A 26,500-nucleotide genomic window follows, 5' to 3' on the forward strand; every position below is an offset into this window, starting at 1 on the left:
TTACTGATGCAAATAAACAAAACGCAGGTTTCGATTTTGCCACCGCTCTGAACGTGATTATCCGATTGATGAAAACATTATATTTTTTATAAATCTTTTATCTTGCTAAAAACCATAATTCAATATAAAAATAAAAATAATATATTTTTAAACGTCGGTAGATAAGTTTGTATATATATATTATATATATATATATTTGTAGATTATCGATCACATTCGAATTATCCGTAGATCATAATATAAAGTATTGTATGATATTATACTAGTTCATATTTGAAATTTAATGAACTGTGATGCTTACAATTTGGTCAAAGAGTACTCAAAGTTATTTTTTTAATAAAAAAAATATTTTTGTATAAATGACCAGCGGCTATATACACAGTAGGTTTGTTCAGTTTGTTGGCTAATCTTCGTGATGACGTCTCAAATTTTAAAGGTCTATTTCCGTCTATCGCTTTCCCTGTTTGGCTGCTTGAGGCATTTTTATTTTCTTAGATTTTCTTTTAAATATAATATTTGCTTTTTCTCATTACTCATCAATAATCTTTTAGAGATATTAAATGTTGAGTATAACATTCGATCATTGAAAAATCTTTAATAATAAAATTCGCTTAAAAATACTTCGTTTATCATAAATAATTTTGATTTGTATATATAACGCATGACGTATCTATATTCTATATATTATAATGTTTAATAAATTGTATATTGAGCTAAGTGGTTTTATAAAAATCACAGTATTACATTTTGCTATTTACTGAAAATAAAAATCAAGATTTAAATGATCATTATTCATTAGTGAACAGTGTCTTCGTGTTTTTATTTTTAAAAAACTAAATGAAATATTATGCAATCATAAAATCAACTTTTAATATTTGATCTTAAAAGATCTACTTTAATTGTGTGTCAATAGAGAACGGTGTAGTTATGTAAAAAAAATAATCCGTGGTACTTAAGTATAAAATATTAATCAAATAATAATTATTTTTAAATTTATAATATCTAAAACAAGCCTTACTTTGTAAAATATTAATTTAGTTTTCAAAAAAAAACTTATATATAATTAAATGTTTATTTTATTCGTTTTTCTTTTCAGTAGATCATTTATACAACTAAAAATATGTTTATGGGTAAATCAAAATAATATTATGTAAGTGAATAATATATAATATATTTAAATATACAGATAATACTTCAATATTTTAATTTTAAATGGAAAATCTTATCAATTATGGCATTATTAAATTGAAGAATGGTAAGTTGATAACTATATGATCAAAATAATAATTTAAATAAAATGGTATAAGTTCACAATTAAATTAAATTATATTATAATACTTGTTTATTTATTTTACTTATGTAGAGCTAAATTACTTTCAGTTTTGTAAAAATTATTGCAATAATTCTCTATATTGAAGTTTCCGTCTAAAATTAAAATATTTCAATTGGAATTTTAACTTAGTATATTTAAAATTTATTTCTGCACAAACTAGTTTGCCAATAATTATAAAAAATATATTGTTTTCAAATAATGAAATCTATAGCCAGAATACATACTTGATATTTATACATAATTATTATATTACAAATAAATAATAACTAGTAACAATTAGAGTAAATTCTGATCAACAAAAAATTGAATTATTTCTTTATACACATATGTACTATTTATTAAAAAACTACATTCGTTGATTGCCAATACAAAAATATATGAAAAGTTCTAAAAACATGAAAAATTATTTTTTGTCCTCTTGCAGATAAAAATGTTGTAATGCAAAAAAAAATACTAATGTAGAATGCGATGGGTTACTGAAACAGTGTGAACGAAGATGTAAAAACAAGATTCAGATGGTATCTTTGAAATATATGGCTCTTTTAAATGTTCAAAAAATAAAAATATCTCAAACATATGAGTTACATCTTATATTTAATAATATATGTAAACTTGTAAAAATATTGGTAGGTCACGTTCATGGTATGAAATATTTTGATAGATAGTGTACTTAACCTAAATAGTGTTGGTAATTCGCGTACAGTCAAATATGTTTTTTACTATAAATCATTACATTTATCTATAATATATTTATATGTATATGTATATATAATTAGCTACCTAGTTATGTTTCAAATAAAGTTATTATTTAAATCTAAAACACTGTATAGAATATTGTAATGGGTAATTATTGAAAAACAATAGGATTGGTAAGTTTCGGTTCAAAATCTTTAGATGATAAAATATATTTTATCTTCGTTAGAGCTGCAACGTTAAAAAATGTGTTTAATAGTCATTTGTATTTGGTATATATGATAGACATTCAGTGGAATTCCATCTCATTAATGCTTAATATTTTCTTCTCTAGTCAGACACATTATACAACGATCTAGATATGCATATACCATTTTCTCGTAATTTAATATGCAAATATGTATTGTATATGTGGATTTGAAAAACGTTCCAGAAACTAAAATGCTAGTAATAAATTTTCTTTATTATGCTCTATATAGGACATACTATTCATATAATAATCGCCATGATATTATTGTAGGAAAAAAATTTTTGATATGTATCTATAAAAAAAAAAATGTACACAGCTATATACATAGGTACTTATCACTTATTGAAAGCCAACGCGTTTCGATTTGTTTTTATTAAACTTGTTCATCAGAAATTTACGACTTTGGATAATTAACGACCCATAAAAATTATGGACATTAAATTTCTGATATCATGTTATACTCCTATTACTCCTAGTTTATATTATTATTATGTGTACCTATCTCACACAGAGAGAGAGAGAGCACTCGTCACATCGATTTAGCGTCATGAATTTTGTGAACCAACTTGAACAGAATAATGGAGTATAACGGATAATCGTTTTATGCGCTATAAATACTGTCAAATAAGCTGCCAACGGGTATTTCGATTTTCGTATAATCGTTTTGCCAACCGATTAAGCAATACGCCAGTCGTGGCAAAAAAATGCAAAAAAGTCAATTGCACTTTAATTTCAATAATTTGTATACATAATATTTTACCGAATGTGTTTCACACTCCATTTTCCAGATAAAGCTTTGTTAAGTTTAAGAAACGTCCATAACAATCCAAATAGAAGTTAGAAGTTTTTTTTAGGGTAAAGTTATTATATCAATAACATACTAGCATAAATTACTATAGACCTAAACGTTTCAAAATGCGTACGGAGTAACTTAATTATAACACCGTATTTTATAAAAAACATAAAACATTTGAAAACACCCAATATGAAAACTTTTGTTATTTAGAAATGTTCATGATATATTGATTTAAAAAAATAATAAAATAATATAATATTCCGAGTATTTTATATTAATATTATATTGTATTAACAGTTGTCAAGTAAGTTATCGTAAAGTTTATTATTGGGATTTATAAACAACCACTTAAACTGTATAATTTGTATAAAAACTATATATATTTACTTTATCTATTAAATCTCTAGTGTTGATTTGTTGAAAGTTTCAAATATTGTGAAAATGTTAATACTTCCTCTCTATTAATGGAGTCAAGTGTCCTAATGCACCGACCGCAATAAACCCTATGACTATCCACCCATGTCAATTGTTGGTTTCCAAATCCGTTGCGCATAAGCCTGGGATAGGCCGATTAAGCGTCGGAATGTCAGTGAGAATCGCGATTTTCTTGTAAATTTACCGGTACACGAATGGTCCATTTACACGTTATAGACCTGAACCAAAACCGCACTCCTCTGACCCACCACGGTGTAAACTACACTACCGTATACCTAGAGTGATGATGAGGTAAACAAAAGAAATCCCATTTTAAACGTTGTTACTCGAACTCGATTCGATCGAAATGCAATTACGAAACCCTTGCGATTGCACCGAAATGATACAGTCAACACAGTTTGGCTATAAAAGGTTTTCAATTCGTTATACTTTTATATAAAACGATGAAAATTAAATATGCTAAAGGAAATCCCATGGACTCATTGACCTTGACAAAGCAAAAAAGGGGAATTTTTTGGAATTTGCATGTTTTCCCAAAAGTTAATTTGACGAATCTCTGCAGTATAAGTTACCTTTCTATTGACATACTGATATGCGTGTATGTTTACCTAAGAACCACCCAAATATCAATACTTATAACGAAAAAAAAAGTTTTATAATGAATACCTAAGACCTATACATTGGAATAATTAACCCCCAATAATATTATAAAAACTTATTTACTATATTTTATATTTTTACTATCAAAATTAAGATTAATAGAGCTTTGTTAAACACCAATATCTACACAATCAAATTATATCATATTGTAATAATTCAAATTCAAATCTATCTTCTAAACTTATGATTAATAATTTTGTTAGTATATATTTTTATTTATTATATTAGATAGATGTATTAAATGCATAAAAAGTAATCTAAAATATTTATATTTTGAATCATTTTTATTTGTCGTACTTACTTTATCTAGCTATTTAATACCTTGTATTACCGTCTATTCGAAAAAAAAAACGTTTAACTGATTTGATAAAATTATAGTAACAATGTTTATACCAGTAAAGTTAATCATTAAATTATTTTATGTAAATTTGTAACACTGTTTGTATTTTCGCGATTGACGTTCCATTAATATTTTATCATTATTTAGAAAGTAAATTTTCAATGAATAGTCACAAGTAATTACAATAAATCTGAATATTAATTTCTATTTAAAATGTTAGACTATAAGAAAAATTCTGTTGAACAAATTTTCATTCTTTAAATATTTAAGTTTATATCGACTTTTAAAGTATTATAAATGATTTTGAATCATTATTCAAATATTTAATATTACTTACAATTTCAATATATATAATGTATTGAAATGTACTGTTGTATGCTAAAAATCCAATAAAAATAATATTTTAGAATATAAAATGATTAGAATCCCGTTTACAAATATGAACATTCAAAATTCAGTTATGTATGTCACTGTGTTATCAAAAATTGTATCATTGCCAATAAAGGATACATGTTTGTAATCTGTGATCGGAACAAGAAACAGTGACAAATTAATATAGCGAAACTCGAATCTCAATATTTTATATATAAACATATTTTTATCTAAACAAGATTTTCATTTATTACATTTTACACTCTCATCTTATAACAATATATTAATCAAAAGTTGGCTACTGTTAAATGTTTGATAAAATCATTAATATATCATCTCGTCTTCAATCGAATTAACACGTTAATGCGTAATATTATATTATAGATGCATAAAAAATATGTACTATTTTATGAATATATATCATAATATAATATATTAATATATATATACGAGTATATACATACCAGTATTATACGCAAAAGGGCACTTAAAAAGAAGAAAAAGTTGTATCGGAAAAGGTTACGCGCCGAGGACGAGAAAAACTTCAATAGCGTTCATTCCTCCCCTGCAGCATCTAGCTGTTACTCGATGATGATGAAATCTTCTACTTTTTTCTCCATTCCTGAGCCGCCTTGATCCTTTTTATCCTTCACCCCTCGATGTGCACATAATACCCGTTTCGGTTTAATCGCTTCAATATCGCATCGAGAGCTCTTTACGAAATTTCACGTCTTGCGAAACCACGTAAAAAAAAAAATCCACCCTAAACTCTAGTTCGGTAACGACCTCGACGATTGAAGTGCATAGCCCAACCCGGGGGTGTGTATACACACAACATGGTTTTATTAACGTCAACAAGCCTTACCCTCCTTATTGGATCACATCAGGTTTTTGCTTTCCATCACATTTGCACCACAAGTTTAATTTTTTCCCTTATTGAATATTTTAAGATTCAACATAATAAACCTAACTCATATTTAAAAGTTTTTGCGTATTGCGTGTAATTATTTAATAAATCCAGGTAGAATGAAATTCTTTTATATCTAATTTGTCTAACAAATATACTACTTATTGTTTAAAACCATGAAAAAAAATTATCCCATAGATTTTAATTCCAAGCTATAGGTATTCAAGTATTTTTTGAGAAATAATTTTTCTTTATTAACTTTACCACAATGTTATTTTGATTCAAACAAAAATACATTTTCATTTCACAGAAGTATATAATGAAAGACATTTTACTATGAAAATTAAACTTTTTAATAATAATGTATATATACCTAATAATAATTTATAACAATTAAGAATGAGATACAAATAATATTTTTTCACTATATTTCAGCATGAGGAGTTAATTTATCATGTAAATATAGTTTTCGTTTTGAAAGCGAATTGAGTTGTCTATGTTTGTATGAAGTTTCAGTCTTAAGCGCTTGTCGAGTGAAATAATTTCTACCTATAAGAAACCTATGATTTGTTAAACAGTTGTATGGTAGGTACACTATTCGAACATATGCGTAATATATTATTGTAGTTGTCGGTATACCTACGGGACTTCATAATTCTAATTCTAATTCTAATTCTATAAAAGAAATAAGAATAAAAAAACGCCATACGTATGAGAACCAGTGATTGTTTTTCCTTTGTACATTTTTTCACCGTTAAAAAATTAGCCGCACACATACCTGTTATTAACGTAGCCATATTATACCTATCATCCGTATTATTTGTCCATTCCTTTCGGTCTCCTTCCTCAGAACACACACACACACTCACACTCACTGTATTAAACTGACGTCCTACCAATATAATAAGTCATCGCACAGGAATCCTGTGCATGTCAATTTGCAGGCTGTCAATTATACAAACGGTGGTCGTAAATTTTTCCCATAAAGTCGTTTATTACCTACCGGTTATGATTCACGGTTACTGGGTCGATATCCTCCGGGAAATTGTGAGAAAAAAAATAACCCATCGAAGTCAGTGCAGCAGATGACTATAATATTAATATTATTTCTGAAAGAATAAAGGTCGAAAAACTCTGGCGAAATCGTATATCACGAAATGCTACACACCTTTGAGGGTCTAGAAAATAAAATGCCATCAAAATACTTTGACAACCACTGTCAATATTTTGGTACGTGGATGATTGGTGCATATACCTAGTACAGCAGAATAACATCGTATGAATTTACAACTCTTAAAAAAAAAATACTTGTTCAAAAAACCATTGATAATATTATTTTGTTGGTTTTTAGACTTGTAGCCCAATGTCCACATTTCATTGTGTTATAATAACAAACTTACTACCACTAAATATTTTATTGCTTTGACGCATAATATTAGATATATAGAGGTTAGGTTAGGTATTTTTTAAAGACATTTTGATTGTCTTTCACCGCGCCACTTCGTTTAAGTTATTATCCGGCCAATTAACCCTTAAATCAGCCGAACCGTGACTGAACAATAATATCGACTTTTTTCTCTTTGTTTTCATCAATAGAATTTTCACGATTACACTTTTACGATTGCCACCAAAATAAATCAAAATTAAATACTCTCTTTTGCTCATTTATTTCCAATTTTACTGACTTATCGTTGAATTTTCCGCTCACTAGTGACGTGTAAATTAAAATTCACAAGATATAGTGCTTTTACCACATTTGACAACCGGTTCATAGCGGTGGCCACCAGGTTTTTGATGTATTACACAGAGTGCGTGGAGACACAGACAACACTAACGAACGATAACATCTCGGAAAGTAAAAAGAAAAAATATATTAAGATTCTCATTTACAGATAACATTTGCATACTCATCGTCGGCATATACACCTAACTAATAAGAAATAAATATAAGTTATTGAATATAATTTACTAATACACAATGCAAATTTGACTATTAAACGTCCTTTTTATTATGTCATTTGTGTTAAAACTTGCAGTTTTAATAAAATCTTAATTAATCTGCAGTAATACCAGTGTTGATAATATTTCTTCAGTTGTATTTTTTTTATAGTATTTAAAATTGTACGGATAAAAACGTTTAGCATACTTATTTTGCGTAAAATCCGTGCGTACTACGATAAAATTTCGTTTGGTTATCAGTCGATGTTTGATGAATTCATATCTAATTGATTTGTATATTTTATTTGTTATATATATGTTTAAATTGTTATTAAACTGGTTAAAGTTAAAAAATAAATTATTTTTTAATCTATAATGCTATACCATTAATTACAGTTCTAGAAAAAAAAATGCACCATAGAATATTTTAATATACCATAACTACTGTACAGCTAATACTTATAAGATTTTTATAACATATCCTTCGAAGTAGCATTAAATAATATTTCACAATTTTAAACTTTTCTCTGTACCAACTAATAAAATATATTTTACTTTCAGTATAATATTTTAACTTTATGACGTATACTTCAATAATAATTTGCCTTGGACGAGTATGTAATATTAGTATTACGTTGTACGAAATATGTACAAACAATATTAATTTGATAATACTAAAACGTTTTAAGAAAATATTTTTTCTTAGACGTGTCAGTTTTTTATTTTCTAAATCTTGAATTCAATTTAAATTTAATAATAATGTATAGTCGATAATCGTAATCATAATCAATAAACATAATTTAACACCAATAGAAAAAAAATGACGTGAATGTAAACACATATGCATACAAGTCAATTTGAATGGCCATTACGTTTATTATGAATAATATTTAGTAGGTATAGTGATTATATGTTATATTATTATAAACTTTCATATACAAAATTCTAGTAAACGAGTTACAATTACTTTTTATGATTGTCGTCAAAACACTCACTGCAGCAGTCTGTGCCAACCACAGAGTCGTCTGTGGTTATGATTGAGTATAATATTATATTATACTAAGGTTCTTGGTTCTTTATTCTTTAATCGAACATAATGTATAGGTACCGTTGGCGAATCGAATAATATATGTTGTATCTTCTATGTGCTTTGTGATAATTATATTAGTGAAAATAGATACATCTATAAGTCTATTATATAAATGATGATTAGAAACCTATCGAAGAGCGTTTCAGATTGTGATCACAATGCGGTATTTAACTTATTTTACGCGACACGACGGGCCGTTTTAACGGTTGTTGAGCTTCGGTTTTTATCGCCAATGCTCTAAGAAAAATTTAATTAGCAATGGAAGTCTTCGTTTGCACTATCGCATTATGCCGATGTCGTGAAGTAAACAAAAGAAAGATCAAAACTCATAAAAAGACTAAAACGCACGTTTGTTTGAACGTATAAAAGTGGTGACTGACGAGTGTCATGCGTACAACCAGACGTGGTAGGTAAACACCGTAAAGTGAGTTTCAAGTATTATAACTGAAAATCGATAGAGAGAGAGAGAGAGAGAGAAGCTCTATACATCACATTATAATACATTAATGTACCATATTATAGCTAGAACTTGTCAATTAAGTCTTATTTTACTGCTGTCGTCAAGGTTCACTGAACACAGAACCTTTTAAATAATACACGAAATTGTTCATTAATATCATACTTTATTATGTACATAAATTAGTTGACAGAAATATTGTATCAGAGAAACAAAAATAAGTTTATTTTTTTAAATAATTAAATTTTTTTTTATAACACGTATTCATATTGTATGATTTCTTTTTAATGTACTAACTATTTACAAAAATTAAGTATGGATTTCAAAATAAAAAAAAAATCTAGTTGCAAATATTGAAATATCAGTTGTTATTGCCTATCGTAAAAAAATCAAAATAACAAATGTGGGTGAATAGATTTAAATAATATTCTAGCAAATAAAGCGGTATATACGATTTATGTAGATTATTCAGACACCACCACTTGGACCGATATGATATTATATCTGGCTGATATCTGCAGTAAACTCGGCGTTTATATATTTTATTAAGCCTGTCAATCGTCACATACCTATACACCGCGTAATATTCAATCACCGAAGCCACTGGATATTATAATAACGACACAATCATCTGCAGGCAGGCTGTATAACCGAATCGGAAAACATAATACACACGCGTATAATAATAATAACAATAATAATAATAATGGACCACCGCCGCCGCCGGGTTCACGTGACAATGATCCGCGTGTCACCTTCGTCGTCGTCGTTGTCGTCGTCGTAGTCGCCTCACAGGGTACGTGACTTCCGAAGCCGCAAGAACGCGTGCCCGTATCACGCGTATTTATAGGCTCAGTACAACCATGAATTTGGTCCACGTCGGAGGTATATTAAATTATACAAGTTTATTTTTTTCTATTATTATTATTATTATTATTATTATTTTTTATTAGTGTATAGTAGTAGTGGTAAGCCATCCATAGGTACGTGATTGTATTCCCCTCGCTCATCTAACCGCAAGTGTTGTACATTCGTCGTCGTATTCGTAAGTCGTCGTTCTCACATAATAAAATACTACCTGAATATATATATATATATATACCTACGAGCGATACACAATTATTGTTGATGTTATTATAGTACGATACATTATTATTATTCGGTACCTCTCTCTTTCTTATAAATACATATATATTTTTTCTTTTGAATGATACCGTCCTAGGTATTACGTGTGCTGCGATTGATGTACGTGCGAGCCGAGGAAAACAACACCGATACACACAGATTATTATCTTTTAATTTCATCCGTCATGAACGAACCGTGACGGCACTCTGCTGCTACGCGGCGCTGACAGATGGAATCCGACGTGTCCTCCGCGGTCGGCTTGCCATCCCTCCGATCGAGAGGTCTGTGCTCGCGATTCGACGGTTCGAACCGCGTTACCGTGATTCGTGAATCCGAGTCGAAAATAACAAGAGAATATTATATTCTTTGTGCAACGTCGTCTTTACAAAAATAATAATAATATAATAATATTCGTCGCGTGTAATTCGATATGGCCGTCAGACGAAGATTAACTCCCGTGCACAGCTATACAACTCGCTATTACACACGTAGATATATAAAATTATATTATAATATTATGCCCGATGCAGTGATGTAGCGAAGGACATATTGTATTGTTGTTGTTATCATTATTATCGTGGTGTATATAGCGCGAAATATGATATCGTAACGCGCTGCTATGGAGGTCCGAGGCTACTATATAATATTATAGGTAAGAAGGTTAGGAAAAAAAACCTATGTACGATTTCATTAAGTGATAAAATATGCGCCGAAATACGTGAAAAATAAAATAAACGACAAAAGACGTGATATTCGAGGTATTATATTTTTTTGTCGTTTTTAATTCCGAAATGGAGATTAAATCGTGTACACGAAGTATTGTACTTTTTTTTTTGTATCTAGATCTTTCAAAGTGTGGTGAGCATATTATCCCTACAATGCATAGCGTTGCCCACAGGCAACAATGTGTTTCAAGCCGTATAAAATATTTTTAGTTCAATTTTTGGATGTCAAAACTATTTCATTATCTCAATAATATAGTATTATATACATAATTTTCATTATCCATCACAAAATCGTGTTTATCAGCATTAATTAGCAAAAAATATCAGAAGCGGTTACGTATTATCAAATACGTAGTATACCGTAAACTTTGTTTAACAATATCTACCATATTTCTCATATTTACAACTTGAAAAAAATTATTACCTATTTGGCTACACTGTGTAGATGATGTTTTATCGATAATTGGTACAATATTGATAACTGAAATCGTTTAATGTCGATGTTTTAGTTTGTTGCCCACAGGCAACACGGCTGTCCAAAAACAAAACACAGTAACTACACCTCTTATCAAAATCGACTTTTTTACATATACATATTCCTTGTTGAAATGTGGATTTTTTTTATTCTAACATCTTTGTGGTATTACCATTAGTTTAGAATTTAGTAATCAGTAACTACCATATTATTTGTATGATAAGATTTTTTCAAAATTCAAAACACAGTATCTACATCAAATAAATTTAAAAAATGAAATAATTATTAATCTTTCATTTCTCTTTAACCTTAGTCATTAATATTATTATACTAGTTTGTAATATGGATGAATAGTAAGTATATAACATAAATATAACATAATTGTCTCATAATGCTTAGTTTAATATTTCTTTATTATAATTTTTTAGTGTGTTTGCTTTACTTGACCATGACTATATTCACACTAGAAGTTCTTTAAACAATAATGAATCTGCTGCTATACAATTGGAAAATGAAGATGACCATTCTAATGAATCTTATGAGATATTTGATGATGAAATGCTGGATCCAACCTTTGTTATTAGTAATGATATAAATAAGGATTCTATAGATCAGTTCAATTTGGATGTATCTTTAGATTCAGTGAGTGGTCCAAATTTCACTGAGAATATTCATGAATCAATAGTTAATTCTCCATTGCACATACCAATTCCAACTGATATTAAAAAATTGACCCCTCCAGAATTAAAGAAAAAAAGGTTAGATAAAGAAAAAATTAAAAGAGAAATAGGTAGGATTAAACACCCATTTAAAGACATAACATGTAAAGATTCATGTAGACAACAATGTCGCCATAGTGATCTATCAATAACTCATAGAAAAGCTCTTTGGTCAGATTTTTGGGAACAAAATTATATTGAAAGAAGAAGATTTTTAGCAACATGTATAGATGTAAAACCAGTTAAACGTCGAACAACTACATCTAGTTCAGCAACAAGAAATCAATCTCGTATTTTTAAACTACCAAGTGAAAATAGTAACCAATTACAAGTGTGTAAATCGACTTTTCTATGTACTTTTGGCTACTCAAACGATTCGGTTGTAACAGAACTTTGCAAGTATTTGAATGTTAATACCCCTTGTCTGTCAGCTGTGAAAGAGTTTAGGGGTGAAAATAATAATTTGAGAACATTTGACAGGGAAATTATAATTAACCATATTAAAACATATAACCCGTGCACAAGTCATTACAGAAGACACAATGCTCCAAATATTTTATATTTACCTAGAGAACTGACAGTGAATATGATGCATAATGATTTTTGTTCTAAAAATGGGAAAGTAATTTGTCAAGAATTGTACAGAAATGTCCTAAAAAGTATGAATATATCATTGAAGAAACCAAATTCTGATATGTGTGAAGATTGTTCTATGTTTAAGAATAAAATTGAAAATTTGGAAAATGAAAATGAAATAGAAGTTATTAAAACAAAATTGGAAGAACATAAGTTGAAAGCATATCAAGCTCATAAGATGTACAAAGAAGATGCTAAAATAGATATAAGTTGCCCTACAATTAGAGTATATTCAATGGATTTACAAAAAGTATTGTTACTTCCTATCCTACCAGAATCAAAAACTAGTTTCTTTACGAGTCGGTTGGTAGTTTTTAATGAGACATTTGCCACATTAAAACCAAAAGGTAAAGGGTATTGTGTGCTTTGGCATGAAGCTATAGCAAGCAGAAAAGGAGAAAATATAACAGATGCCATATTAGCCTTAATAAAAGAGGAAAGAGATGTGATAGATTTCATATTTTGGGCAGATAACTGCACTGGACAAAATAAAAATTGGATCTTATTCACTGCTTTAGTTTGTATTTTAAACACAACTCATAACACTGTTGAAAGTATTACAATTAAGTACTTAACCAAAGGCCATACGCATATGAGTGCAGATGGTATACATGGTAACATTGAAAAAAAAATAAAAAAAGTAAGGAATATATATGACTATGATGATTTGAAACTAACAATTCAAGAAAGCAGGCAAAACTTAAGCATCATTGATCAAAAAACATTTTTTCAATGGCCTAATAAAAAAAGAACAACCAACATTCTTTTAGATCCTCTCAAAAACTTTAAATTACAAGATGTAGTTATGGTACAATTTAAAAAAAATTCAACAAAAATGCTGTATTCTACCAATTTTGATGAAAAAGAACTTAAAGAAATAGATTTTATACAAAAGAAATTCCTAAAGAATATCAATACCTATGAACCAAAACAAATTGACCAGCCAAGAGGTGTATGTGTAAAAAAAAAAAATGAAATCATCTCTAAATTAGTACCATTGATGCCAGAAAGCAGGGCAAATTTTTGGATTAGTTTACCAGTATCCAGGACATCTACAGACCTAGTAGAAGACATTGGTCTACCAGATGAATTCTTAAATGAATGTGTTATATAAGAGTAATATGATAATTTTATACATACCTAATTTTTTTAACTACCTTTAATATAGGTCATTGTTTATTATATTTTTAATTTTGTTATTGAATTGTGAGCAAAGGACTGCAACATATTGTGATAAATATTGTATTTTTACTATAAATAATTAAGACTGCACATTTTAAATAGGATAACAATGTGTATTTTACTAAAGCCAAAGGCATTGTTTTATTTTAATTATAATATTATATAGTAGGATAAGTTGGTCAATAAGGTACCTCTATATGTTATGAACTTTTATATTTTATTACATTATACCTATTATATGATTATTTTATACATACCTATTTTTTTTTAAATATTTTAAAACGTTGTTATTATTTTGTTAACATATTAAAAATATTGTGAAGTAATACATTTTAAAATTTAAGTTTTGTGATTTACTACCTTTAATAAAGGTCATTGTTTATTATATTTTTAATTTTGTTATTGAATTGTGAGCAAAGGACTGCAACATATTGTGATAAACATTGTATTTTTACTATAAATAATTAAGACTACAAAGACTGCACATTTTAAATAGGATAACAATATATATTGCACTAAAGGCATTGTTTTATTTTTAATATATTATTATATAATATGATTATGTTAAATATCATCTCCTATTTTAAAATAATAAAGTTCTTGTACCTAACATATTTTGTTCATGTTTTATTTTAAATTATAAAAATTAATATGCCATATGGAACTTATTAAAAAGTTTTTATAACGAGATATTTAAATCTGGTTTTCTATTTTTTTTTTATAGATAAAATAAGACCTCAATTTATAGTTTATGTAGCTGATGAAAATTATCAATTTTGTCTTTGGCTCGGACTTACGACAGATACTTGGTTTTGGTTTGGGATTCATGAAGTGAATTAATTTCAATAAAAAATACAAAACACAGTATTGGCTTTTACTGTGTTTTGTATTTTGTATTGAAATTAATTCACTTCATGAATCCCAAACCAAAACCAAGTATCTGTCGTAAGTCCGAGCCAAAGACAAAATTGATAATTTTCATCAGCAATATACATTGACAGGGTTCTATTTTATCTATAAAACAAGGTTTCAATATCTCATTATCAAAACTTATCAGCGGCCTGATACTGTTTAGTAAATTGGCTCTCCTGCAAAATATTGAAAGTGGTAGTTACTGTGTTCCGTTTTTGGACAGCCGAACACTATGCATTATAGGTTGTTAATTTTAGTGATAACTGATTACCAACAATCTACTATTTATTTGATTTGAAAATAATATTTTGTTGTAACTCGATGTTACATTCTAAAATACTATTGTATGTGTAGTTATTAGGTACTTAAGTTTTAAATAAACGTATTTTAATTAATACTTAGTTGTTTTATTTTCGATATAATTCATAATGAATAAACTTTCGGATAAGGAAATAACACATTTGATAAATCAAGATATACCAACTGACTCTGAAGATGGCCTGGATTCTGATAGTGATAGTTTTAGTAACGATTTGGACTGGGATAATGCTTGTAAGAATGTATTAGATGATAATTATTCTGATGAACTAACTAAATTATTACAGCAGTTTGATGCATTTGATACACCAATTGACTCTTCAGTAATTTTTAATGACCCTCCAGATTATGACAGCAATGTAACTATAGATACTGAACCCTCTATTCCTACTACTATTGATCCTCCAAGTATATGTGTTCAATCCTCTAGCTCTTCAGTAACAAATAATATTTTTAATTCAAATTTCCTAACTAGAAGTAATAGAAATCAAAATCAGCCTCAACCTCCACAATCTCCAATAAATTCAAATAAAAAAATAAATAAAAAACCTATAGTTGTTAAAAATGTTAAATGGTCATCAGGGAATTTGACCAATATTGCATGTAATTTTCAAGGAAACACAAACTTATCTGAAGAAATTCTTGAACTAGAAACACCTCTGCAAATATTTAAATATTTTTTTACAAATGATTTGATAGATCACATTTGTTCAGAATCTCTCAAATACAGTGTTCTAAATGATATATCTAATCCAACCCAAATAACTCCAGAGGATTTACAAAAATTTATTGGTGTACTTACATTGATGAGTCTGGTTAATATTACAAATGTTAGGCATTACTGGTGTCCAACTTTAGGTAATAATTTAGTACAAGAAACTATGTCTGTCAATAAATTTGAAAAAATTAGGCAAACAATACATTTTAATGATAATAATTTAAATTCCATGGGACCTAATCGTGATAAGTTATTTAAAATAAGACCTGTTATAGAAACATTAAGAAAAAGATTTTTAACAGTTCCTTTAGAACAAAATTTATCTGTTGATGAACAATTATGTAGTACCAAAGCAAGAAGTGCTCTTAAGGTGTATCTTCCAAACAAACCACACAAGTGGGGCTATAAACTTTGTGTATTATGTGGAGTCTCTGGGTTTGCATACAATTTTGAAGTTTGTAGTGGTCAAGAAAATCAAGAATGTTTTCGCTTAAAAAAAGAACCTGATTTAGGAGCAAGTTCCAATATAGTTGTACGTTTATGTAGAGTTATTCCTAAAAATGAAAACTTTAAAGTTTTCTTTGATAACTATTATACTTCACTGCCTTTATTAGTTTATTTAAAGAGACAAGGTATTTATTCACTTGGTACTGTAAGGAGAAACAGACTAAAAAATGTCAAACTTCCAAGTGATGAAGTTTTAAAAAAAAATCCAAGGGGGACAATAGGTAGTTGTGTGACAAAAATCAGAGGAACTGATATAACAGCTGTAGTATGGAAGGACACTAAAGTTGTTAATTTATTATCAACATTTGTTGGGGCTGATCCTGTTATGAAAGTAAAACGGTTTGATAAAAAATTTAAAAAACATGTTGAAGTTGACTGTCCAGCTATAATAAAAACTTATAATAAACATATGGGTGGTGTCGACTTGTTGGATGGATTATTGGGACGCCATAAGATAAAAACAAGAAGCCGAAAGTGGTATATAAGACTATTTTATCATATGTTGGATGTTACAATAGTTAATTCTTGGCTATTACATAGAAGAATACAAGATGGTAAAGGGGAAAATAAGACATTGACTTTAGTGCAATTTAGAAAAGAGCTAGCAATATCTTTGTGTAAAGTTGGACAAGTTATAACTCCAAAACGGGGACGCCCATCAAAAGAAATAGAAAATAATATTGAAAAAAAAAGAAAATTAGGAACAAAAAAAGGAGAAGTAGCTCCAACTAAAGATATAAGACTTGATGGAATTCAACACTGGCCAATTGACAGAACTACAAAAACCAGATGTAAAATGCCAGGTTGTGATAGTTACACTTGGATCAAGTGCAGTAAATGTGATATTAGCTTATGCTGTGGAAAAGGTAGAGTTTGTTTTACAAATTATCATACAAAATAGAAAAAACATACATATTATTTTGACTTTTTATTTGTTATTATTATTATTATTTAAAAGTTTTATTTACTCATTTTACTTTGTTATAATTTTATTGGTTATTGCTCATATGAGTTTATTGGTGAATATTATTTCCCTATTCAGTTTATGTTTGGTCATTTTTAATTTTTACTATTATAAAAAGTGATATGATTTATTTTAAATTTTTTTATAATATATACAGACCTTTTTTATTTTATTTTATCTTTATCATACATGATGTATCATGACGATGATGTATAATTTATATTAATTTTTTCTATTATAATTTATAATTTTATTTGAATTTATTCCATTGTGTTACATTTATTTTTTCATTAATCGTAGAGAACCCTGAATGCATAGTGTTGCTCACAGGCAACAAACTTAAATTACTTATTTTGGGGGACTAAAAATTTCAAAAAAATTTTTTCTTTAATTTTCTCTAATTAAGAGATACATAAAGAAACAATTAAAAAAAAAAATTTAAAAAAAAAAAAATCATGCATTGTAGGGTTATTATAATTTATAATACGCTGTATATTATTATCTAGCACCTACAATATATTTTGACAATCGCATATACCTAGTTGGCAGTTGGGTATTAATAGTTCGATAGGTATTTTGTGTGTGCTATGTACCTATGTTGTATGTATTGTATTTCATATTATATAGAATAGAAAAAAACTTAATCTTATGAATTCTGCTTTCGGACGTCGAAAATGTAACCGTCCCACTAAGCCTTAGTTAGTACGTATGCAACAGGTGTTTCTAAATGGAGTTCACCTGTAGCTGAACATGAAAAATAAAACACCAGATCTGTGTATATATATAAAATATATATCTGCGCGTATATGCTCTATACGTGCGGTGTGTCTGTATTATTTATTAAAATGGTTTCGAGTGTTTTTAGTTTTGAAAATTTGTGAAAACAGTACTTTTTTGATACGCTGTGAGTTACATATTACATAATGTGTAATAGAACTTTGGTCACGAAATTCTTGGTGACTTTGTCGCTTTGAACACACAGAATAACATTAAAATGTTAATATACCTACTAATAGAAATTCACCGCAAAGGCTCAAATATCAAATTCAAACGAGTGTGTTTTAATTAATAATGTATCATCTTGGTCCTGGATTTTGACTAGAACATTATTTTATGTTGCACTATTCTCAAAAAAAAAAAAACTAATCAAAAACTAGTTGGATTTATTGTTAGCGGTTTTTTCCTTGAATTTTGTTTACAGTTACGATAAATTTACACAAACAGAAGAAAGGTACGCGTAGTAATAATGCTCACAAATGTTATATATCATCACGAGACGGTACAACAACTGCACTATAATCCTTCAGCGAGTTTTATTTTCATCACCATTATCCAAATAGTTAAAAAATGTTAATTCTTCGACCGGGGCAAATGGTTATTGAGTGAAAATCACCGTTATCAAATAGACGTTCGGTCGGACCGAGCACCCATGTCCTATAATATAGGTACATATATATTATTTATTACATAGCACTCTGGTCGGTGGATATGGTAATAACCATGTTTAAAAGAGTTTTTTCCTTCATATAATTACTTCAACAGTCTCAAAAACGTAGCCGGCTCTGTAATACGTACGTGTACATAATATTTATATATATATATATATATATATATATGCGTATATGTATGAGTGTACACGATACGTTGTTGCTCTACAACAGTGTTTTTATATAGAAAAATCCACACGATAACATTTATGTATTATATAGGTATATATGGTCAGCTGCTGCAAGGCGTGTCACAGGAGCTGATGATGTTGGTCCGCCACATTCTCGACGGTTGTGTTTCCCGCGGATATATGATATAGATACGACGCTCTCGTGTTTCATAATAATAATTATAATATTATTGTTGTGTATACTTATACATTCATAGATGGAGGGTGAGGGGGAAATTGTAAGAGTGAGGGAGAAGATAGAGTGATATGGGAAGGAGAAGAGAGGTATACTCCCGTCATGTAGACATACATTATACATATATATATATATATATATTATATATATATATATATATATTCGTTCACAGTGATTCCTCCGAAGTAATTTGCATTATAACACCATTTCGCATTCGCACAACTGCAGCAGTACCTATTATAGCAGTGTTATGTGCACAGAGAGATTTTTCTTTTTTTGATGTATTATATGCTTGTGCACATATGCCCCTTCGTTGCAGCGTCCATGAATTATTAATGATCTTCTCGACCCCGGTCGTCTGGTCGTTAGAGACTATACAATATACATATTATATATTATTATAAATACCATCGACGCGTGCAACGGATTTCGCCGTTTCGCGATAGGATGATAGGTACCTATAATGCGCGCGCCCGTGTGTGTGTATAATATTTTATTAATATAGTCGCGCAATTTGTCTAGACTGCTTCGACGTCGACAACACACACTATTATATTACATTGTATACTGTATACTCGTTTCACACACACACACACACACACACACACACCATATATATATATATATATATAAGATATCGAATATACGCGCGTATGCATATACGGAACCAATAGAATTTGATCGGAGATTGTGCGAGACATTAAAAACGGATCGTTCTGAATAAAGAAGCTGCGTGCGGCAGCGACATTAAAACGATGGAACGTACTATATATTATTAAATAAATAAATTCATATATGGTTACAGGAATTTCAATTATTTGCATATCTATATTTTTAGGAGGGGTTGTATGTGGCGTAAAATATAAAACGGCGCGATGGACCTACTCCAACTTTATATATATAATATAAAACCGTAGCACTTAAAATAAATTGTTGCAGGGATTTTACCATACCATAATATTGTTACCTACATCGTATATAACTGTCATCCACCAGACTATAAATCAGAATTTACGAATCGTTACAGTTATTCTGTTTACGCAGCGACTAAACGAAGGCACACCATTCGCTAATTATGCTTAGAATAATACGTCTCGTCAAAAAATACATCAGTCAGCTGCTCCATTTCTGATCGCTGGAGCGTGCGCTGGAATTTGCATATTACATATTAGCTGCGTCGACTTTAGACAATTTGTCAAGTGTATACAATACATTATATTATGCCTATATTAAAGTAGCATTTCGCGCAACGGTGATAATTACTCTATGAGTGGGTGGGTAAAGCTCCACCTCATTTCATCCGCGATTACAGCAGGTCACGCCATAGTGTATAGAGTGATTTTTTTTCATCGAAACGTGTACTCGGCGTTTTCTTGGTCAGTTTTGGCGATTTTATTGTTTCCCGCCATCAGCCATCTAGATTCAGTAACTATATAAACCTGTTTCAATGTTTATATATTTTTAATGATATTATAGTCCCGTTAATAGTATGCAAGTAGGTAGGTAGTCAGTTTGAATCTTAAAAATTGAGTGCATTACGTATACTATATTATTAGTTACTACCTATATGATGTGCGTTTATCTCTAATAATAATAATTAAATATAGAATTGACTCAAATCCATTAAAAATAAAATGTTCCTATATAATTTTTATAGATAAGCGTTGTCTATCGAATATTGTATAATAATATTGAAACTGGACAGTAGTCCGTGTAGACGAGAAAGTTAAGCTTTTAATCGCATATCCGTTATGACGTTATAAAACAATAAACAGTAATGGAAACAACTATAATAGTAGTAGAAACTAGTGATGGGTTACTATTCTTATAAATGTCCATTAAGGCGTATTAATATTTCATGTTCTTCGTTAATTATCTGTAACACATACTAGTACACTTAGTACAGTACTGCACAGAAACATACACACACGCATGCATGATATTAAGTTTTTAAGTTTCATTTGTCCGATAATGGTCTTAAAAAAATAATGAAAATAATATAGGTACATAGACCTATTACATAGATAGATTTTAAATCTTAACCTAATTACAATATATGTCTATATCATTAATCGATTCTAAGATTGATTATACTTGTGTAAAAATTAACTATAAACTTTTTTCTTCCATATAGCTACTAATACTTACGCTTGGATGATTAATTGGATAATATTTTTTCTTTCTTTTAATCTAACGGAAAAATAATAATATGAGATAGATACAATGACTACCAACAGCTATTATATTATAAACAAGAACAATTAACGGAATGTAAAAATGTTCTTTGTTGATGCATCGTTTTTGATAATTTTCACCTTGTTGTCAAATACTTTAAATAACAACATTGGCGGTATATTAATTTACAAAACCGGTTGTTATAAATAAAATTATACATAAAATCGTGATTGTTTCGACAACCCACGGTCAGAATAACTTTATAAGTTTTTTATCAATAAATAAAAAAAAAAAAAACAACAACAACACACATTATTTATACATAAATGTACTATGTAGGTACAACATATGAACGAATTTGTAATTATAATTCGAGAAAAAATATAAGTGTAAACTCATACTTAACAACACTCCTAGCCACTTGAATAATTCTTTTCTGTTTTTCGATTTTCACATAGAAAACATAGAGACCAATCTTTTCAGCATAATACTCGTACAGTGTTTGCGCACACATTATAGGCAACTAATACATAATTTTCATATCCTCAAAGTATCTATATACAAGAAATTGTACACATAAATTAACTGACCGACAAAATGGTATATACGCAAGTATTTGTGTTCGGAACATATACTACTTAGGTATATATACACTATACACTTCACAACGACGCGTAATTATGGTTATTGGTTTATTCACACCATACACAATATAATAATAATAATAAAACGTGAGCATAAGATACGTGCTTCTGTGGTCATTTTTCTGGAATTCATAAGCCCGCAGTTCGGTACTAGTGGTACTACACTCGTTATAATTTGTTTGCGAGCTACGCTTGTTGAGGGGATACGCCAGGGGCACACGACCAAAAGCAAAATTTCTAGTCTGTAAAATTATCGATTGACCATTATTGTATTATTACCAATAACGGTATTATATAATATGACCAATCAGCAATTGACTTTTGACCACTACAGAATAATAACAATTTGACGTTCATGAAGGCTCATGAAATATTTTTTTCACAAAAACAGATTGTTATTATTTATTACTATTGTTAATAAAATGTGTTCTGTTAAAATAAAATATGACGGTATATGTAAAGGTAGAATTATTTTTATCCAAACCACGTTTGAAAAAATAATTGAACTATGATGTAGAAGTAATGGTATGTAACTATATGTATTATATAATGAGTAATAATGTTATAAGTAGTATAAAACACCATTGAAAAAAATGAAACATTTTAAAGAAACTTAATGACGAAATACAATTATTTCCTTATTAAGATAAAATGGAAAAAATCTTGTTGCCCCGACTTTTTATGTAGGTATATTTACAATATTAAGAAGGATATATATAGTATTAAGTATCCTATTTATTTTTTTATCTTTAAGTAATTTTTGAAGTTGAACAAATGTTAACAGAAAAAAGATTTTATCTACTGTTAAATAAAATAAAAAATACGTTTTTCCTGCGAAAAGAGTTCTTCCGGAGTTTTCAATCAATATCTTAAATGTATTATACCTATTCTTCTCAAGTTTCATATCAAATACATTTATTCTATAGACTCAATAGTATATACCATAATATAAGGAATACTGAGATTGTATTGATTTAAAATATAATTTATAAAAAAATAAAATAACCATTATATTATGCAAATATGCTATTATTACATACGCAAGGTAATATAATTGAATACAATTTTAAGGAAATTAATCTATTCCAAAATAAAAAAGTATGATATAAAAAAAAAAATCAAGAAAAAGATACTAAACTCACGTTTCATAAATTCGATATCTCACAGTATTCTTCTTTGTCTGATGTTCTTTTTTCTTTATTTCTTTTTTTTTTTTCAAACCAAAACTATTCTGTAAAATTAAAACAATATAATTTGACATCATATTATTCATACTTATAGGGTATTATTGACTATGTATCGTCTATCTTCGAAGTCGATAGTATAGTATAATGTCGATTGTCGATATAATATAACTTCATATTGGTAGGTACGTATGATTAATCTAAAAGAGATATTTTCGTAGGTAAATAACTCATCTATATTATTTTGTTCTTTTTATAATATTCTCTGTCGTCGTCATCGTTATATTTTACAACACACAAATCGTTTATGACTTCGATAATATCGAAGCACAACTATATACATATGTATAAGTACTAAATGTATAGTCGGGCGATTAAAGTATGATAAAACTTCATCTAGAACACTACCTACTCATATACATATGAATGTATATATTCAATCAGCGATAGACGTATACTCGTATGTGCGTAGAATACGATAGAATCTTCTCTTATAGGTATTTTATTTTTATTTTTTTATGTACCTGTACGACGTTTGCGTTAGGTAGTTATAGTATATATATATGTAGGTACCTTCCCAAATTGAGATCCAATAACGTGTCATGAATTTCGGCGCTTTATAGGAGCCCGCGAGGAATATAAGTTCAATCAATCAATCTCGTACTCCACGCTCACCCCTGTACCGTCCCGTCATCGTAGTCGTCGTCTCCACGCGTATACACGCACATATATATGAGTATATACGAATTATATATAATGCCCCTTTTACGAACAGAATGCTTATCAAACCTCAGATTTTTTTTTTCGGATGTCAGTCTGCTACCGAGATTATCCGGTCGGGATCACAATGGCGCACGTCCAAGAAAGCCCCCGCGGTGGCTGTATACAGGATGACTGGACAATCATTAGTCATGATTTTTTTTCTCCTTTTATACACAAAGTCCATTAGTTGAACGGGAATTCGATTTTAAACGGATATAATATACCATACACCGCGGATATAATATATAATTTATTCATGCATTTATTTTGGATGCGCGTATAATATGATAATATGCGTTCGTAGGGATGGGTGTTTGCTTAACATAAATTATGCGATCGTAAAGTACGAATATTTTATAGGTAAACGATCCAAGAAACCGCAACTTGAAACCCATTGCTATAAGAATCAACGCGTTGCAGGTAAAATAATATGAGCTTATACGAAGTAGGTTTTTGCAAAATTCATGCATACGTGCAGGTGGTATACCGATTCTATTTAATATACGAGCAGAACTTTTAACGGATTTATAAATATAATAATATTATTTTATTGTAACATTAATATTTCATTGTAATTAAATTTATTATTTCCGGGAAACGTCTACCACGATATTTTACTCACAGGCAACTTTTTTTCATCATGCTCACTACTCATGAATAATGAAAAAAAAAAGAATATAATCATTATGCTAATTACTGCGGTAATCAGGTACCTACACCGGTATTGCGTTACGATTATATTATGTTCTCGGGTTTATTTATTTTTATTATTTTAAAACCACTATGAACTTGGATACGACCAGCTATGACCTACCTATATATATATATTTATTATATACTCAAGTATAAATACACAGACAGATAGGTATATAATAGTGTCCTACCTATAATATAAAATATACATATAACATATATCGTCTAAAAATCAATAGCTATTATAGGTATGTATTGTTAGCTTCTGCAGTGACTTCGCCCCGTGAGAATACTAATATATATATAAAAATATGGTATTTTTTCTGATCCCAGATTTCTCTGCACGTATATACATATATAATGTATAATATATGCAGTTTTATATTCTTATATGCATGTACCTGTATATAATAGTATGTAGGTAAATTCGCACGTGAATCGCCGTGGCCTTTTGAAAGTTGTTGTACACAACAAGTTGCAGGTGGATGACGAACCGATATTTTCCTCTCGTTTTACACCTTCGACATGACAGTTAACAATGTGTGTAGGTTTTTTAGGACGAGGATAAAGAAAACGCGCGCACGCTCGCGCACACACTCGCACACACATTCGTATTTAAGCGCGAGTTCGGTTAACCTCTGCAGCAATTTACACCTACTATACCCATACTCGTATATGTATTTATATCGTGCATGGTATATTATATACACGCTATATGATATTAAATTATATTACATATTGTGTATATATTATAAGTACCGCGGCTATACTATAAAAACCTGTTGTCCAGTCTGCCAACGGTTGTATATATATGTATATAATAGTGGTATATAGCTGGTATACGTGGTATGTCATATATATATATAGGTTATACCTAGGCCTATACATATCGACCTATGTATATTATGTATTAGGCGTATAGGTTGTCAATCTCTGGCAAAGATGAGGTCGTAAATAAATGATATTAATATTTCGGTTGTGTATTATTATAATATATGTATATGTACGAAAGACATCATATATGCGCTGAGACGACGAATCGTTTCGTATCGGTCAGACCGACAATTAATGCACTAAACTGGCTACATAATATATGATACACGAAAATACGGCGTAGGTATAATATGCCAGCTACGAATCGGACTAAAGGTCGTTTAGGTCCAGTGCAATACCTGTTGATTAGCCGAGTGTCGAGGAGAGGCTGCACCCGTCTACCATTCTTTTTCTCTCGTAAATTATCTTGACATCTTTATAGTGCATAAATTTAATTACCATTCGCTGTGTATGCGTAATTTAAAAAGCGTACGTGTACACGCAGTTCAGTTGTAATAATAATATATCGGGACTATTAAACTAATAAACAGCGTGATAAGATTTCAAAAATAAAAAGTTTTAAAACATATTTTGCGTCACAACTCACAACGAATGATATAAATTGAAGGAGAACGGCGTCGTGTATCCTATACCTATACGGTTATTGCTTCGACTATGTTATTATAAACGTCATATAAGAAGTACTCGCAATTTTTTAATCGTTAAAAAATATAAGTGAACGGTTGCCGGCACTGATAACAGGATTCATTATACGACTCTCTCTAAACTTTATGCTAAAATAATTGAGATTACTGTCTAACGT

The 26,500-nt window shown here is 29.2% G+C and overlaps 2 protein-coding genes across 4 annotated transcripts in view; both read left to right on the forward strand.

The window, feature by feature from the left end:
- LOC107161677 (uncharacterized) overlaps nucleotides 1–26,500 on the forward strand; it is a 201,769-nt gene that overhangs the window by 117,599 nt on the left and 57,670 nt on the right. The window lies entirely within an intron of this gene.
- Nucleotides 8,485–14,693, forward strand: LOC149058761 (uncharacterized). Its single transcript, XM_089218657.1, has 2 exons — nucleotides 8,485–11,950; nucleotides 12,026–14,693. The coding sequence occupies exons 1-2, from the start codon at nucleotides 11,940–11,942 to the stop codon at nucleotides 14,064–14,066; spliced, it is 2,052 nt and encodes a 683-aa protein (XP_089074783.1). The 5' UTR covers nucleotides 8,485–11,939; the 3' UTR covers nucleotides 14,067–14,693.

Source organism: Diuraphis noxia, unplaced genomic scaffold (genome assembly GCF_037042655.1).
Source record: "Diuraphis noxia isolate RWA-SAM2 unplaced genomic scaffold, SU_Dnox_SAM2 contig0002, whole genome shotgun sequence".
In the NCBI taxonomy this organism is placed as follows: domain Eukaryota; kingdom Metazoa; phylum Arthropoda; class Insecta; order Hemiptera; family Aphididae; genus Diuraphis; species Diuraphis noxia.